The following is a 17,304-nucleotide window of genomic DNA, read 5'->3' as shown; positions in this document are numbered from 1 at the left end:
TCCCCCCATTTTCTTTGCTCTCCCCCTGTGCACCACTGGCTATAGCAACACCAATTGGTAAAAATGAGACGGTGATGTTGTTGTGAGCCTCCCCAGAGTGGAGCCCTGCCAATGCTTGCTACTGATCCAGCGGCATGAATCTGCTCGACTGTGCAAAGTCACTCTAATTCCCGCTCTCTGTTTTTCTACCTTCTCCCCCAGGGGGCAACCACTGAAAGGAGTGACTACCCACCCATCAAGAACTGGCAATTCGCTGCTATTAACCATGACCGTGATTCCCAATCTGCTTGGCAGTTCTTAAGAATAGGACTGCAATGTCTCATATGCAGTAAAAGCGGTTATATGCACCCTGGTCTCCACCACTAAACCTGATGAACGTACATTTCTTTGCAATGTTAATGGATTTAGCACAATTGTATGTGAAGAGGGGAAGGAAGTCCTAGACCCCCAGATGAGTCCTGATGCTTTAATAGAAATTCAAGTATATATTTAGTGACTATCAGTCACCCTAAGCCTGAAAATGATAAATAAAGAACCCTGATATAACAATTCATTCTATATATGATGGTGATATAGTATTTTAAAACACATCCATACTATTTATTGTCCATAAGGGACAGCATGTTTGCCATAATACACCCTTGCTATACACCACTGCTTTGTTGAGCAGAATAGTGTTATTGGCACTAATTTAGATATTTTTAATGAACATTCCTTGCAAGAAAAGCCAGAGAACTCCATTAATCAAGCTCCATTATCACTAAATTTTGTACTCACAACAATAGGGTGAACTCTCTGCATAGAAACCCCATTATCAGTAATACACTCCAGTAGAGGGAGCCTTATCACTGATGTCCATTGACTATTTTTTTAAAATACAGTTTACATTATTATTTGGCAAGACTGTGATTGTCTGAGAGACTAATTTACATTTATGTTCATACTGCATCCCATTTAAAAATTGTGCACAATAAACTCTAGCAAGTTTTGATTTTCTTTCAATATTTGTTGCCTTTAGATATGTGCTATCCCACCTGATCTTAATCAGAGAGAGAATGTACAATGGGAGATTCCATCTACTTTAAGCTTACAAATCAAACCTTTCGGATGGTACTGTGATATGTTGCTACACAGAGTACAATTATAGTTCTAGATATTTGGGAAATACGACAACATCAGAAAGACAGATGGGGATACTATAACAGATAAATTAATTTCAGAATAAATAAAGCTAAGGCTTTTGTAAGTTGCCAAATTGACAGCACAGGAAATGGAAACCCTCATTTTATGTACAGAATTTATACAGCATGGACCATGACAGAGCAAGATTCTCCACTGTCTTACCAATGTGCTTGAACCCTGATTTGGAGGAAGTCATTCCGTCTTCCTGACAATTCAGTCTTGGCCTATGCGCCAAAACTTCTATTTATTGTCAAACGATGGTTGTTACCAGTCTGCTAGACTCCATATGTAAGTGAGATCACAAGTTGGCTCACAGTCATTGCCAGAATGGACCAGATTCAAACTATGACTTAGCTGTCAAAGCTTCCATATGCATTACCAATTCCCTGAGATGTTCAGTTCTTCCAAATAAAGACGTTTAATGAAAGTATGGTAGACAGAAAATATGCAACATAAGAGAATGCTAAACTCTTTTTTTTTGTGACTGCACATGGAACTAGTGGCACAGAAAACTGGAGACATAAGTTAGTTATGCATGATCATCTCTAATGATAGAGAATAAATTGTTTATTACATCCCTCTTGTGTTATATGTTATAGTTATATCACAATCAATTCTACTTGATTGATCTACTTACAATGCTCTTGTAAGATCTAGTTGATAAAGGAACATATTTCAGTTTTCAGCTTTCATCTAATAAACTCCTTTCTCCTCACAGCATGGTGAAAAACCAATGAATAAATAAGGTTTAATGGCTAAGGTGCAAAATGAAATGTCAGACTTAACTTTGAATTTCAAGACTTTGGCACCATGCAATCCACCCTCAATTTTATTTAAACAAAACCCAATTTGTATATTTACAGTATCCTGAAGAGGGAGTGACACATCTATAAAAGAAATGTTTTTGTAAAATGTTTTAGTCAATGAGGTAAATAAGAATAGTTTTATAAAAGTTCGTATGAATTCAGTAGCCAGGATCTTTTTGAGGAAAAGCATCTGGATCTTTCAGATAATTACTATGTTTTTTATCTAAAACATGCACTATTTAATTGATTTATGTTCAGAAATATTCCAATGTATTGGGTAAATACAAGTGTCTATATTTCTTTATAAAGAAAGCTTTATTGGCTTGGTAGACTAGATCCAAAGGTGCTTTTCTGATCTTTGGAGTAAATGCATCTATTCTAGGTTTTGAAATATGTATTTTTATTTACTGGATCATACTTTATCCATGTTTGATATTACATATAGTAATAGTACTACAGCAGAATGTTAACTTATATGCACATATTAAAACATGATATATGTGAAAAATCTCACTGTTCATAGGCAGTAACCTATTTTCAAACATTAATGTAATTAAATAAAAACAGTAAGATAAAAGCAGAGTCTAAAGCTCATGTGATTGCTAGCAGAACCCTAAGAGAGATATTTTCTCTATTACATTGCTATTGATTTGTTATTTTGATAATATGCAATTATCATCTGAAACATTTCAGATTGCAACTGAAACTTTCTTTTTATATTCTATATTTCATAGTATTGTATGTCACATGACATACTAATAGGATGTGGTTCACATTCACACTAATATGGCTATTTATATTCACTGATACTTAGTTAATACTAGAAGATCCCAACTTGGGGTGGTTGAAAAGTTGTTGACCGTAGCAAGCATGCTTATGTAGTATTAAAAGTTGATATATGCTACTCTAAGTAACTTTTCCTGTAAATGTTTTTTTGATACACAGGCACCACAGGATCTATTCTACCCGATGCAGACACATACTCCTGTTAATTATTATTATTATTATTATTATTATTATTTTCACAGAGATATCTGCTTCTATATGAAAAACTCAAAACACTTAATAAACCTTAATTAAGACTCAGAGAACCCCAAGCCATGTGGAATTTATTTTACCTATTTCAGGATGTGTAAAATCTAGCAAAAATATTTTAAGGCCAAAATTTTAAAACTTGGATGTCTCAAGTTAGACACAAAAATCTGTATCTTTAAACACCTGTATGAGTGGACTGATTTTCAAAGATGCTGAATTCCCGTAACTCCTACTGATGTCAAAGGAAGCTGTAAGTGCTCAGCATCTCTGAAAACCTGGCCACTGATTTAGTAGTCTAAGCTAACTTTACGTTCACAGGTTGAAAATTTTAGCCGAAAGGCATGCCTACACAGCATTCTTCTTTTGGCGGCATGTTCAGTAGCCACCCTAGCACAGGTATAACTGCAGTGGAGCCGGTGACACACGGCTTAGGCGAGTACAATGAAGACACGCCTGATGGGTGTGGATATGCACATGAGTACATACCCTGCATGGCTCAACTAAGCCATACCTTCCCATCTACACTGTAATTTTTAGCACTGTAGTGTCCTGCTGCCTCCTTGCTGCTAGAACCTTTCCCCTCAGCAGGAACAGACTTCACCAGTAGGGAAAGACTGAGGCAGGAGGAAGGCAGGGAAAAAGGCCCAGGCAGCTCTCTGCTACTGAGCCTTTCCTTGATGCAGGTAAAGACTCTGGCAGCAGTGAAAAGCTTTGGCAGGGGGGGTTTCCCCAGTGCCTCCTTCCTGCCAGACCGTTTCCTTGCTGCAGTGAAAGATTTTGCCAGCAGGAACCTACTGAAGCCTTTCCCTGCTGCCTGAGTATTTCACTGACACGTGTAGCTATCCACTGCATTGTGGACGCTTCTTGCTTTTCAAAACAGCATGAGGTTTCACATATCCTACATGCTGCCCTGCCAGTGGTGTGTAAAATAGATATAGTCTAAGTGACTTGCTCATGGTTATGCAGTGGTAGAGAAAGGTAGAGAACTCAGAAGTCCTGACATCAAGTGCCCATCCAAAGCAATTATGCAATCCTGCCATCCACATGTAAAAGTAAAACAATACCAAGGAAAATATCTTCCTTGCTGATTTAATTTTTTCTGATTAACCACCCCCTGCTGGGCATTCCTCATCTTTGTAGCTACTGATAGCAGTTCAGAATTCTCTCTGTTGGGGAAGGAAGGAAAACCCCACCTATTCCAGGTCTGAAAGATTCCAAACTGAATATGAAAACTTCATATTAATTAATGTTTAAAAATACATTGGAATAAAATCCAGAAATATCAATCTTAACTCTTTACACATATTGTATATGCTATTAAAAGTAATGAAGAAAAATGCAGTTTAGGGGGATCCAGATTGGTGGTTATGTTAATCAAAGAACAGAAATTAGTAGCTAAAAAATGTGTTCAGTAAGCCACGATCACCTTTATGCACATGTTTAAATCCCATTGAAGTCAATTATGTACTTTTCTGAATGGGGCCTATATAGGCCAACCTAGCACTGTTCAAAATAATAAGTAGTAAGAGTCCTAAGAAAATGATACTGGCAGAATGAGCTGAGTTAGTTACCAGTATAAACAAAGAATTATTTTAAGGCTCAGATTTGACCTAAAAGTTAAAAATACAGCCTCATTCAGCCCTGGTGTTATTAGTTCCTTAGTTTAAATGAAGTCACACTAGTGTTTAGGTTGGCCCACAGTGTCCATGACAGTTCTTGGAAAACTTTTTTCCAAAAAGATGCATCTGAATGGAACAGTGTCCAGTTCATAGTGCCTAACAACAATCCAAACAGAGAATCAGATTGCTGCACTGCAAATTTCTTCTGCTGTTGTGGCCATCCTCTTGGATGAGGGTATTGGTCTTGCAGAATTTGCTATAAATCCCTAAAGAACCACCTTGCCAAGTTCTATACAACCTCTTTTAATGCAAGATGTGAGCCATCTGAAGATTGTTTACTTTGATGCTTTTTGTCTTCTGCAGTTTAGATGGAAAGACAAAATAAGTTCAGAGGCTTTATCAATCTCTTTTTTACTCTTTATGGGCATTTTGAGAGCTCTTTTCACAGCACATTTACACCGTTTACACCATTACAGCTTTCCTTTTTCATGCTCTGGTTTAGGACTGAAATTTGGGAAGACAGTCTCTTGTGGCTGGTGAATTGACATTGGACATAAGTGGCGGGGATGTTTTAAGAACTACCTTAATGCTGTGGGAATGCAATATAAGGTCTTCTAAGGCTAACGTACCCAGTGCTGACCCTCTCATTTCACAGGTAACCATGACTAGAAACATTCATTTAACAGACAGAAGATACCAGGATACAGAGGTTCAAATATGGGCTTACTGACGGTTTGGAACACCAAATTTAAGTTTTGGTTTGGACACAATTTTTTTGATAAAAAGAAAAGGAGTACTTGTGGCACCTTAGAGACTAACAAATTTATTAGAGCATAAGCTTTCGATGCATCCGATGAAGTGAGCTGTAGCTCACGAAAGCTTATGCTCTAATAAATTTGTTAGTCTCTAAGGTGCAACAAGTACTCCTTTTCTTTTTGCGAATACAGACTAACACGGCTGCTACTCTGAAACCAATTTTTTTGATAGGCTTTATTAGATTCAGACACTAACTGGAGATGTATACGTATCTGGGATCTTTTATCTGACCCTAACATATCTGAGAGACAAGGTGTGCGAGGTAATATCTTTTATTGGACCAACTTCTGTTGGTAAGATAGACAAGCTTTGGAGCTACACAGAGCTCTTCTTCAACGGGCAGAGCAAGGGTCTAAACTTTTAGATTACTCAAAGTGTACCCTAAGGGCATGCCCTTCTGTAGGAAGTCTGGGATGTGGGGAATATTTTTTTCTTAGGGTCACAGTTCTTGTCTCAATATCAATATATGAATTTTAGTCAAATCCTGGAGTGTGCTCTATAGGTTCCCAAAACAACAATATCCTAGAAATGATTTGGTTAGAACAACTTTTTTTTCCAACATATTCCTTTCCTTAGGAGGAGGCATCTATGAGAAACTGAATGGTGGTCCCACTGATGTCATCACTGAGTCTGAGAAACAGAGTCTTCTCATTCAGTTTGATGCCATGAAGATGGTAGATATACTTTCTGATTTTATTCTCTGTATAGGCCTGATTAGCAGAGTACCCAGAGACAATGTACCATATATATTGTAGTAGAATTAATAGCTACATCTGTCTAAGCCTGCATTTGATGACTCCAGAAAATAACTTTTTTCCCCATTCATTTCCTTGGGAGAGGAAGGGTTGATTGGGGATTGACCTGCAGACTATTTGAGGGGTTGGGGATCTGGGACAGGAAATGGTGTATGACGTTGGGTAGAGGTTGGGGGAAGTTAAGAATAACAAGCTGGGGGAGTGAACTGTGTGGGGACTGATGTCTGTTTATGATCCTCTTGATCTCTTGAAATGTTTTAATTTTTGTCCAGCACACAGAGCACTGGATAAGTACTTCATAAATAAATAAGAGATAAGATACTCATTCCTAGAAAAAAAAATCTTTGTCTTGTGATTGACCTTGGAAGCAGAAGTCTAATGTGAGGTTGACTGTATCAATAAGAAATATAATTGAAGATTTCATGATTAAAGCACTGTTGATGAGGTTGCCTGCTAACCAGTATGCTTTTTTAAAATGTTTGTTTCCTTTTATGTACATTTCCTATATGATTGTCAATATGGAATTTCCATCCACTCTATTGAGAGTGATGATTCCTGAGGTGACCTGGAGTTCTGAGTACCTTTCAGACTTTTACTAATGCAATCACTGCTTGGTTTCATGTTGTTACTAACTTGTGATGGTTTCTGAGTTGATTCTGAAAAGTTAAGATAGCAGGCTTCTCTGTTCTTAGTTCCAGGACATTCAGATTGAATATCTTCTCATTTGGCGGTTAGATCCCCTGTGTTGTTATATGAACTAAGTATGGGCTACGATCCTTGAAGGTTGGCCTCCATTATTACTGTTTGTCTCGGAGGAACATCCAATAATGACCTTTTCATCATTGTCTCCTTGCATTACTAGCTTATTATTCATGTTGACTAGAGATTGGTACCAGCTCTTCATAAAGAATCTTTGTAGTTATCGCATATGGAATCTTGCCAAGGTTGTTATATCAGTACCTGAAACCACTGTTCCTTGTAGCTTGAGACAGGCACTAATATATGCTTTCTTTCCCCGTGTTCCACTGTGAATAGCCAGCCAAACTTAACTTCTTGAACCTTTCCTCTGTCAAAGGCATCTCTCATCTTGTATCAATGACTGTGTTGAAACCAGCTTCTTTTTGTGGAAATTTATTATGAATCCATGTTTCTGTATTTCTGTCGCTGCAGAGTTAGTCGCTTCCTATACTTGCTCCTATATTCCTATGATTATATCCACACTAGAAAGTCATCCAAGCATAGGTATCTGTAAATTCACTGAGACCTGAGCTTTGCAACTGTGTCTACTAACAACCCAATGAACCCCTGAGGCACTCAATCTGATCTCAGTGGAAGGAACTTATACTCACAGTGTTTAGCTTGGTAAGTGAATAACAGAAATCTTCCGTGCCAGTCTTATTGGCATGTAGACCTTTAAAAGATCTATGAATGTTATTAAGTTTCCTGATGATAGGGGCCTTTGCTCGATTACAATGTTGGAAGTATGTGTCAGGGTTCCCACAGCTGAACCCAGACCCAGCTCATTGCCTTCAGACACATCCTTAAACCCTGCAGCAAGGGAGGGTCCTTGGCTGCTTAACAGTGTTCCATGGCTGCAGCTATTTTTCTGGTTCTGTTCCCTACTCTCAGCTCCTTCCCTGCTCCTGCCTCTTGCTCTGTTGTTCCTAGATCCACCCCTGGTTTTCTCCCCCTGGCTCAGAGGTCCAGATTTCTGCTCCTGCCCCCTACTCCAGCTAATAATCTGGTTCTGATGCTTGACTACTGATTCCTAGCTCTTGACAATGGTTCACTACCTGGACTTGGTATCTTGGCTTCTGATTTGGGCTCTTGCCACTAGACTTGGTCACCTCTGCTCCCCTAGGCCAGTCTCCTGCCCTGACCATTAAGTAAGACTGACTACAGCCTGATTCGTAACAGTATGTGGCTGTAGGGGTACTCTACCTCAATTTATTCTTTCTTGCTATCTATGGTTCCTTTTCATAGGAAGCTGGGCTTAGGAAATGAAAATTGCTGCTGTTATTTGAGTAGAAGTGATCTTGGCTTGATTTGTCTCCTCCATTGTCTCTGATCCTAAACTTGTTTCTCTTGTATCCTGAGCTCTTTCTAAAATTTCTCCCTGAGTTCCACAGGAGCTTTAAAAGAACTGTCTGTTCCTTTAAGGTTAGTTATCTTCTTTTCCTCTCAGGTTTCTGAAGGAAAGACATTTTTATTTATTTATATTTTTTGTCTGCTGCATCAGATTCTACTTTTCCCAGCTTCTCCCTGAACAGTCTGCTTCTTTCAAACTTGGCAGGTGATAATATTTCTTCAAAGTTGGCTGTCTGCCTTCCAAGGACACAGCAAGAGATATCTACTAGCAACAATACTGGGTGCCATGGTCCTTAAGGGAAGTTTCAGGAGCCAGTGATTATCTCAGCTATGAAAAATGATGCCAAGAAGTATTTTGGATGATAGATTTTAACTTCCTGTCCTTTGAAACTTGTATATATTTTATTTTGTTACAGGAGCTGGATGGGCAAAGCCAGTGGTGGATATAAGAAGGAGCTGGATGGGCAAAGCCAGTGGTGAGTACAGCTAGATGGGAAATGGCTTACCAATCAGATTTCAAGATTGTTCCCACCCTGAATATGGACAAAAAGTCAAACTCAAAATTTTTTAGTGAACCATAAATAATAATACAAAAAATAAATAAAAAAATAAAAAATAAAAAAATCGGTTCAGGTCAATTGAAACATTTCATTTTGATCTTTTTGAAATCTTTGTTTAGAGAATATCAAAACATTTTGTTTTGATAAATTTTGATTTTAAGTGAAGTTGCCTTAAGTGGAGTGGATTTATGAGTGAAGAAATTAATTGAAACTAACCCACTCCTGCAAAAAGTTTTGTTTTCAACAAATTAGCATTTTCCAGAGAAAAAACATTTTGCTGAAAAATTCCCAACCAGCTCTACAGTGGACTCCAGCCCAAAATTTCTCCTAAGGGGCCCCACTAACTTCCCATATGTTTCTTCTTTTGGGAAGATATCTTGCTGTGCAAGACCTTTGTCAGGGATGAAGCTGCATTCACTTTTTGGGATAGACAGGGACTTCAGTGCATTTTCTAAGACTTACCTGAACTATCAAATAGTGATCTTATTTTTACTGGGATTTTCCCTCAGTATGTGTTTAACAGAACTCAGATCTCTTTCTTGGGGAAAAAAACATTATATGTTGATTTTATTTTCTCTCTTCAGCTTTTCCTCGCAAATATCCAGGTTGGTTATCACTCTTGAATATGGAGTTGAATGATTCTACTGAGGCAGACCTTTCATTTACAATAGCCAGTAATTACAGATTCAGAATTTCAGAGTTCTCCTTCCTCCTTTGAGGAACTTCTCTGTCTTCAAGATCCATGTGCAGAAGGAAACACGTGCATGAGGCTATCCTCCTTCAGCCACCCTTACCTCTACCCTCCATGGGATCAGATGCATGTTGGGGAAAGCACAGCAGAAGAATGGATTTGGGGGGAGGATCCCACTCAGAACACCAGTACAGCTGGGAGACATGCATATCCTCCTCCCTCTGGCTCCATAGTACTAATATGTAAAAGATCATACAGCCTGCCTCTGCTTGTTCCATAAAACCCCCTCACTGATGGGGCGCCTCCTTTAAGTGAATTTCTGAGGCAACTGCAGTTACAGCACTGTTCTGAAGGAGTGGGCCACTGTGGGGAGAAGGTCTCATTGAATGGCTCAGGTGGATCTCCTAGGAATCCCCAAAGTTTGTGAGCGGGCTTGTAGCCCATAGAGCACTCACCGCCGTGGTGTCTCCTGCTGGTTGACCAGGAATTAACTCAATTCCAGTACTCAGAGCACCTCCTTCTGGCCAGTGTCTCTCCTGCCTCAGGCCCTGTGTCCATCCCAGACTCGAGTGCCCCTTTCCTTGGGGTGCTGCCTACACCAATACCCCCATACTCTGGGTCTTCCCTCCCAGAGGAACTCCAAACTCCTATATCCACCTTGCCTCAGTGGCTTCTGCCAGTCATCATCTAGCCCACTTCCTCTGAGACAGACTGAAGTCTGTAATGGCCACTCATCACCAGCAAGGGGGTTGGACTTGCTGCCCTTCTTGGCCCAGCTGTCTCCCTGCAGCCCCAGTATCTCCTTTGGCCTTCAGCAAGACCTCAGCCTGGGGACTCACCAGGCCAGAGCTCCGCCTGCCCTTCCCCTGCTCTGCTCTGCTCCAGGTACCCTGTGCTCTCAGGCAGCTAGGTACTACCCACTCCAAGGCTGGAGTGAGACTGACCCAGCTCCTCCCTAGGAGCCCTTCTTATACTGGCCCAGCCGGGCCCTGACTGGCTGCCTCAAGCCTTGGCTGCCGGTGGGTGCAGAGCACCCACTATTTTTTCCCCTTAAGTACCTGCCTGAACCAGGGCCTATATAGGAGCAAAGAAGTCAGAGAAGTGACCAGCGCAAAATCAGTAAAAGGGATATCAGAATAAAATTAAGCATGTGCTTAAGTGCTCTGCTGAATCACAGTCTGATTATTCAGCACCTTGCAGGATCAAGCCTCTAGCATACCACAGTGTTTAATGGGAATATTACTCTTCAACTTTCTTTAAAATTACAGTTTAGTTGTAGTCTGAAAGGCAACTTTGGAAAAAAGTCATTATGGGAGGTTCCATCTTTATTGTCTCTGTGGCTTCCAGAAAGAATCTGCTTAGTTCACAGGTGGAAATCTGTTTTCTTTTACTAAATGAGACTCCTGAAAATCCAACATGAAAGTCAAACAGGACTCTTTCTAATTCATGCATCTGCAACAATACAGATTTTGCATTTGAAACTCAGTAAATAATTCTGTTCCTTCTGCATGAGCTAGAATAAAACCCAGTTCCCTTTCCCAAAAAGAGTGAAAACTTATTTTAGGCAGTAAAGTAAATCGATATGACTCAGAATACCTTCAAGGGACAGCTCTATTAAGTAAGATGGTACAATTTTTATGTAGTTACTTTTGAAAGCAAAACAACCATATGTTAAGCTTTCTGATATTTACTCTTTCTACTTGGTGAGAATTTAAGAAATGTGACTAGGTCAAATCCCAAAGTAGTTGTGTGCTATAATTTTCAAGTAGTACATTAGAGACAAAAGGTGTTGTTTTAAGTAAGGAAGAAAGTTATCAGGTGAATGTTTAGTGTGTGTGGGATCTTCCCGATTTCTTCTATGCTTACCAAGCAGATGTCTATGTCACTGTGCTGTTTACTTCTCAGTAATTAAAAACTTTAGTGTACATAGGGAGTAACTTATCTCTTAAAGACCCATGAATCGTTTTTGAATAATCTTTTATCATTTTTTTTGAGGTTCTAATCTATTAAGATTATTATTGCTCCCAGGAAACCATAGTGAACTTTAACAATCCTACAAATATTTTATTCATCCATTTATTTTACTGTTCAGTAATTTTTAGATATTATTTTTCAAATTCATAATTCCAGAAAATGTTGCCATATCTTTTTTCTTAAAAATAACATGTTTACTGAATGTTAAGCCTATCAGATATCATAGTTTTAGCAAAACTATATATAGCAGGCAGCAAAAGCTTATCTGGATAGGTGTATAAGTTTGTCCTTGTTTATTTCGTTCATTTCACTAGGTAAAATAGTACTTCTTATTCAATAGACCAGTGCTTTGTATGTATTCTGAGTCATATTTAGTCAGTAAAGTAAGTAGATAAGTTTTCACTCTTGTCAGAACTTCAGTCAGTATAGCTAAGAGAGAGGGATCTGGATTTTTAAAGGCATGTGTGAATCAGTACAATCTGATGGAACAATGAGGTGACCTTAAGATCATCAAGACACAACAATGGATCTTGACTGTGCATTATCAATTCTGTACTCCGCAATCCAGTCCCAAATATGAAAATACACAAAATGCATTCTGTATACTAGTTTGTTTTGGTACTTTAATATTTTAACATTTCATGAAAGATTGTATGTATGTTTGTAAAATTAGATTTAAAATGTTTTAGACATACCACTTGTGATTCTCAAAACTAAAACGGAAGCTAGTTACAATACTGTTTCTAAACATATGTTAAAGTTGAGAATGTGACTTTGTGTTATTCACCTTTTAAAGTTAATAAAAGGATGTCTGGAATATTATCAACAATACCCAGACCTATTCCAAATAAAAAAAAAATGATTTTCATAGTCTCTCTTAGCCAATTAAACAACTGCCATTTAGGAGCCAATTTAAGTCTGCTAAGTACAATCCTTTATGTACTTTCCTGCTTAAAGTAAAAGACCGCTTCCAGCAGCAGGAATATCTGATTCTTACAGCATCCATGACACTTGTAAGCAGTCAGTGGTCAGAATACCACTACATATCCTTCAAATGATATGGACCAGTGAAGCTGGAAGGTATCTTCACTGAACCAAACAGCCTGGTATCTCAGCAATCCACAAGGACATGAGCCCCAGCATGCCCCAGGGTGGTGTGCGGAATCTAGACTGAAACAGGTAGTGGATTTTGCATTTTGAAAGTCAACTGTTCTGAGCGTTGAAATCTAAGGATATTTACCAGAAATACTTTTTGCTGCAAATGTTTGTATTCTTTTTTTATTCCAGTATCTAGCAATAGGAATCATTTAGATACTTTGGTGATGGGTGCAAAAAAACCCTAAAACAGACAAACAGAGATAATAAAAGAAGGCACTTATAGTATTTCTAAAGCTAAACCATTTAGGTACATACTAAAATTAGATTTTCAAAAAATAGTCTGCATTAATAGTAAAATATCATGTCATTTAAAATCTTAATATTATACCACTCTATCCTATGAATACCAGGTATTAATAATAGCCCACTTAATATTCATAATAGTTAAAATGCAGAGCAAAATCTTCTAAACATGCTTTGATTTTTTGTAATACTGTGTCACCATATTTGCTTTATATCATTCCATTTTTTGAACAAAATGAAGTATACACCTATTGTAAGAGAAGAAAAATTAAATCCCTCAAATATCCTTTTAATTTAGTTTCCATTTACTAACTACTCATTAAACTATATGGAATGCTTTCACCTACTGACACTAACCTCACATTGTCAGTCTTTTACATCACGATTAATTACCTCATTAGCACGACAATAGCTAAGATGTCATAGATATAAACATTATGAAGTCACAAGTTTTGATGCATAATATGGAATTTATCTGAACATCAATAATATCAGAACAAGTATGACAGCAATTCTTCTTACAAAAATCAATTAATGGGATTTAAATATATGTATTATAGTTTAAAATGTATTGTATTGAAGATGCATCCCCTTCTTTAAAGAGATAGAATTGGAGGGAAATGGCCTATAATAATTACAAGAAGTTCTCAAGTCATGAATCAAATGCATGGTCAAATCTAACGTTTGCACTTTAAGGCTATGGATTAGGCATGATATTTTATGGAGTTGTGGAGATTACCACAATAGAAAGATGGGAAGCTGACAAGATACTAACTCCTAATGCAAACAGCCCAAGGAACTCGTGATAGGATTTAAAACTGATGCTAGTAAACCATGGCTGTTTGCCCATAGAGTCTTCTTCCCACATTATATTTTAAGAGGCAGCTACTAAATCATAATCCTGTTTGCAATACACACCTCTAAAAATAGTTTTGTAAATACCAAACTATAGGGTGTTGTAGTGTCTGGAAAACAGCATACTTTGCTGTATTTCCAACCACCCAGCACAGACAGTGGTATGCAGTGGGAAATTACCCCTCCCTCTCTTTACCCTAGTCAGTTTCCCGTCAGACGTGTCCTAGCTTCATAAATGAATGGAGAGATTTTAAAAGACAGAAGCATTTTGCTCTCAGATATTAGACAGATCAGCATCAACTTTGGCATCAGCAACTTCTCTGATCACTGAGAAAAGGGGAGGGAACAAAACAAAGTTTGTTTGGCAGGGCTGGGGGAAAAGGGTAGCACCGCAATCGTTCATTTCCATCTTTGTCTGGTTTGTACTAAACAAGATGACACGGAAGAGATGCGATACTTCATTAATCAAAAGTCCTTTTCCGGAGTCGAAGGTAGGTTAAAATATTACAAAGAGGTACAGCTAGCTAGGGCTATAGCAAAACCTTCTAGAAACGTTAGCTGCACAGCACAATCACTCCATATCAAACTGACCGCACAGATCATAACTAATGGGTCAACAACACTACCCACGTTTTTGTTCCTTTAGGGTGTAACACGCTTGGCATTTCTGTAATGCGATTGTAGGTTTTACATCCGATACCTGTGGCTGTGTCTGCCCCCGCCCCCAGCTCAGTGTGTGGATGTGCAGGAGGGGGCTCCCTCCTCCCCGCTGCATGCCCCTCACCCCACCTCTCTTCCTTTGTTGGATCTTTTCAGGTCGAACTCAACTTTTACCCCTCCAGGCATTTACTGAAAACCACTAAGTTTGTGGCTGAATCACCCCCTCCCACCTGCCAGCCACTGTCCTCCATTCAGCTCCCCCTTACCTGCTGGCCAGGCTCTGCCTGCAGTGCTGCCTGAAGGGCATCAGGTGGTAGTTCATGGCGTCCAGCAGCAGCTTCTGGCAGACGGGATCGGTGCGCATGAAATCCACGGACTGGACCCGCTCCACCAGCTCCGGGGCCGGAATGAGGGCGAAGCGGAGGCGCTTCATGAGGTCCGGGGCGTATTGCATGCGGGTCTCCCGGTCGTGCTCCAGCCAGAGCACGGACATTTGGAAGAGCGCCAGCTCCGATTCCACAGGAGGAGGCAGCGAGTCGAGCAGGGCGCGCATCTCCTCGAAGTTGAGCAGCAGCACGTCCTCCACCAGGTACTTGTTGGCCAGCTTCTTGGTCTCCTCCAGGCCGTGCAGGGCGGCGATCTTGCACACCTGCTTGTAGTTCTGCACCGAGATCTGGTCGTTGAGGAACTGCACGCACAGCTTGGTGACCTGCGGGATGTGCAGGATCTTGCTGACCGACAGCACCTCCTCCACCGTGTCCAGGGACAGGGTCACGTTGGCCGTGTACAGGTACTCCAGCACCAGGCGCAGCCCGATGGACGAGCAGCCTTGCAACACCAGGTTGTTGATGGCTCTGGGACTGGCCAGCAGCTTGTCCTCGGGCGAGGAAGAAGGGGTGCCCGGCTCCTCCTGCTGCTGCTCCTTGGGGGGTGCCCCCAGGCCCAGCCCGTCCTGAGCGCCCGGCCCCAGCGCCAGGGATTGAGGGTGGCCGCCACCGCCGCTGCTGGAGAAGAGGGATCGGAAGTACTGGGAGCAGGAGGCCAGCACGGCCTTGTGGCAGTGGAACTGCTGGCCCTGGGCCGTCAGGGTCACGTCGCAGAAGAGCTGCTTCCTCCACAGCAGGTTGAGGCCATGCAGCAGGTTGTCGCTGTGGCTGGGGTCGAAGGTGGAGGTCCTGTCCCCGGATCTGGACATGGCGAGCAGCCTCAACGCACCTGCCTTTACACCCTCCTCCAAGCTGGGCAAAGGAGGCAGGGGAAGGGAAGGGGACAACAAAAAACACAGAGCTTTACAGCAGGCCTGGAACCCTCATCATTGCTAGATGTGCATGCTTGCAACGCAAGAGCCTCTCCACTCAGCCGCCCCCTCCCCAGAGCCACGGCCCTAAAGCCATGCACAGCTGCAGCAAGCTGGCGCCGGGTGCATCTGGGGGCTGGAGCCTGCACAAGCTGCTGGGGCCGGTGCCTAGCGCGGGGGCTTTGTCCTCCATGCACAGGGCTTGTGTAACGAGGGAGCAGAGGGAATCAGAGGGGCAGGGAGGCGCGCGGCTTGGGGACCCCCCCTCCTCCAAGTTTGCAAATCGTGCTCGTTTCCAGGGGAGGAGCGAGGAGCTGGGGCCTGTTTTCAAATGTGAAAACTCTGCGATGCCCCGAGACACTAGCCACGGGCTGGCTGAGAAAAACAAAAAAACAAAACAAAACAAACCCTCCCCCCGCGTCAGCCCAGCGCGGCAATACAGCCTCGGCGGCCCCCGCGGGTCCCCCGCCCAGCCTGTTGCTCTCCCTCCCTCCCTCCCTCCCGCTGCTCGCGGCTCTATAGCGCCGGGCTCCGCTTCGCCCCGCGGCAGCCCGCGCGCGCGCCTCTCTGTGGCCCGGGGGCCGGCGCTGCCCCGCGCTCCCCTCGCGCGGCTTGGCGCGAGTTGGCAGCCGGGCGCTGGGCAGGCGGCGGATTGGCGGGGGCGGGAGCCTGGGCTTGTCCTGCCCTCCGGTGTCTTCGCCTCTGGGCGGGAGGCGCCGCCGCTTTTTAACTCCGCGAAGTTCAAGTTGGGGGAGGGGGGGAGCCCCCCGGCGGGGGGGGGGAGGGGGAGCCGCTGGCATCTGCCCCGCCACTCCCGGAGACACCCCGCTGCGCCGGGAGGCACCTTCGCGGGCTGGAGAGACGGGGACCGGGGCTGGCCACATGCCGCCTCCGAGAGAGCCGAGCCCGCCACCGCTCTTCCCGCTCCTCGGCGGGACCCTCCCGGGCCCGGCTCCTTCCATTGCTGCGCGGCCGCTCGCTCGGAAAGCGGCTTTCCTTATATTTTCCCTAGTTCCTTGGCGGGAGGGGGGGGCGGGGGGTAGAGGTCGCCCGAGCCACTTTCCCTGCCCCGCTCCGGCTGAACCTCCCCCCCCCCCCTTTGCCTTTCCGGCAGGGGTTTAAGAAATCTCCACGAGCCTCTCCCTTTAAGTGGACCCGGTCAATTCTCCCCCGCCCGCCCCCCAACCACACACACTCCTCCTCCTCCTCTTCCCTCCCCTTCTTTCTTCCTCGTTTGCCCATTTCTTGCAATGGGAGTTTATCCTCCAAAGGCGTTCGTTACACAACTCCCCCCCCTCCCCCTCCAGCACACACACACACAAATACACCCCGCTCCTCCCCACCAACAAACAAACCAGAAGACACAAGAAAATACACACAGACGGCTAGACACAAGGCCAGAAACTTACCTGCTCCACCACCAGCGGCCAAAGTAAAGGTTCACTTAAGCTTCCCCCCCCCCCCCAAAAAAAATCAATTGTCCTTCCTTTTTAAAGGTTGGATCGCTCCTTCCAAAAAAAAAAAAAAAAAAACCAACCTTCTGGTTCCCAACTCGGAACAGTCAC

The 17,304-nt window shown here is 42.5% G+C and overlaps 1 protein-coding gene across 1 annotated transcript in view; it reads right to left on the bottom strand.

The window, feature by feature from the left end:
* Positions 1 to 16,881, bottom strand: part of KLHL14 (kelch like family member 14) — a 76,984-nt gene extending 60,103 nt beyond the window's left edge. The window contains exons 1-2 of the mRNA XM_038391179.2: positions 16,584 to 16,881; positions 14,709 to 15,680 (exon numbers count right to left, since the gene is read on the bottom strand). Of these exons, the coding sequence (XP_038247107.1) occupies positions 14,709 to 15,637 (929 nt within the window). The 5' untranslated portion in view covers positions 15,638 to 15,680; positions 16,584 to 16,881. The remainder of the gene's footprint in view (positions 1 to 14,708; positions 15,681 to 16,583) is intronic.
* Positions 16,882 to 17,304: the final 423 nt, after the last annotated feature.

The sequence above is a fragment of the Dermochelys coriacea genome, chromosome 2 (genome assembly GCF_009764565.3).
Source record: "Dermochelys coriacea isolate rDerCor1 chromosome 2, rDerCor1.pri.v4, whole genome shotgun sequence".
Classification (NCBI taxonomy): domain Eukaryota; kingdom Metazoa; phylum Chordata; order Testudines; family Dermochelyidae; genus Dermochelys; species Dermochelys coriacea.
Note: the sequence above shows the minus strand (reverse complement) of the source record. Positions and strands in the feature narration are given on the sequence as shown.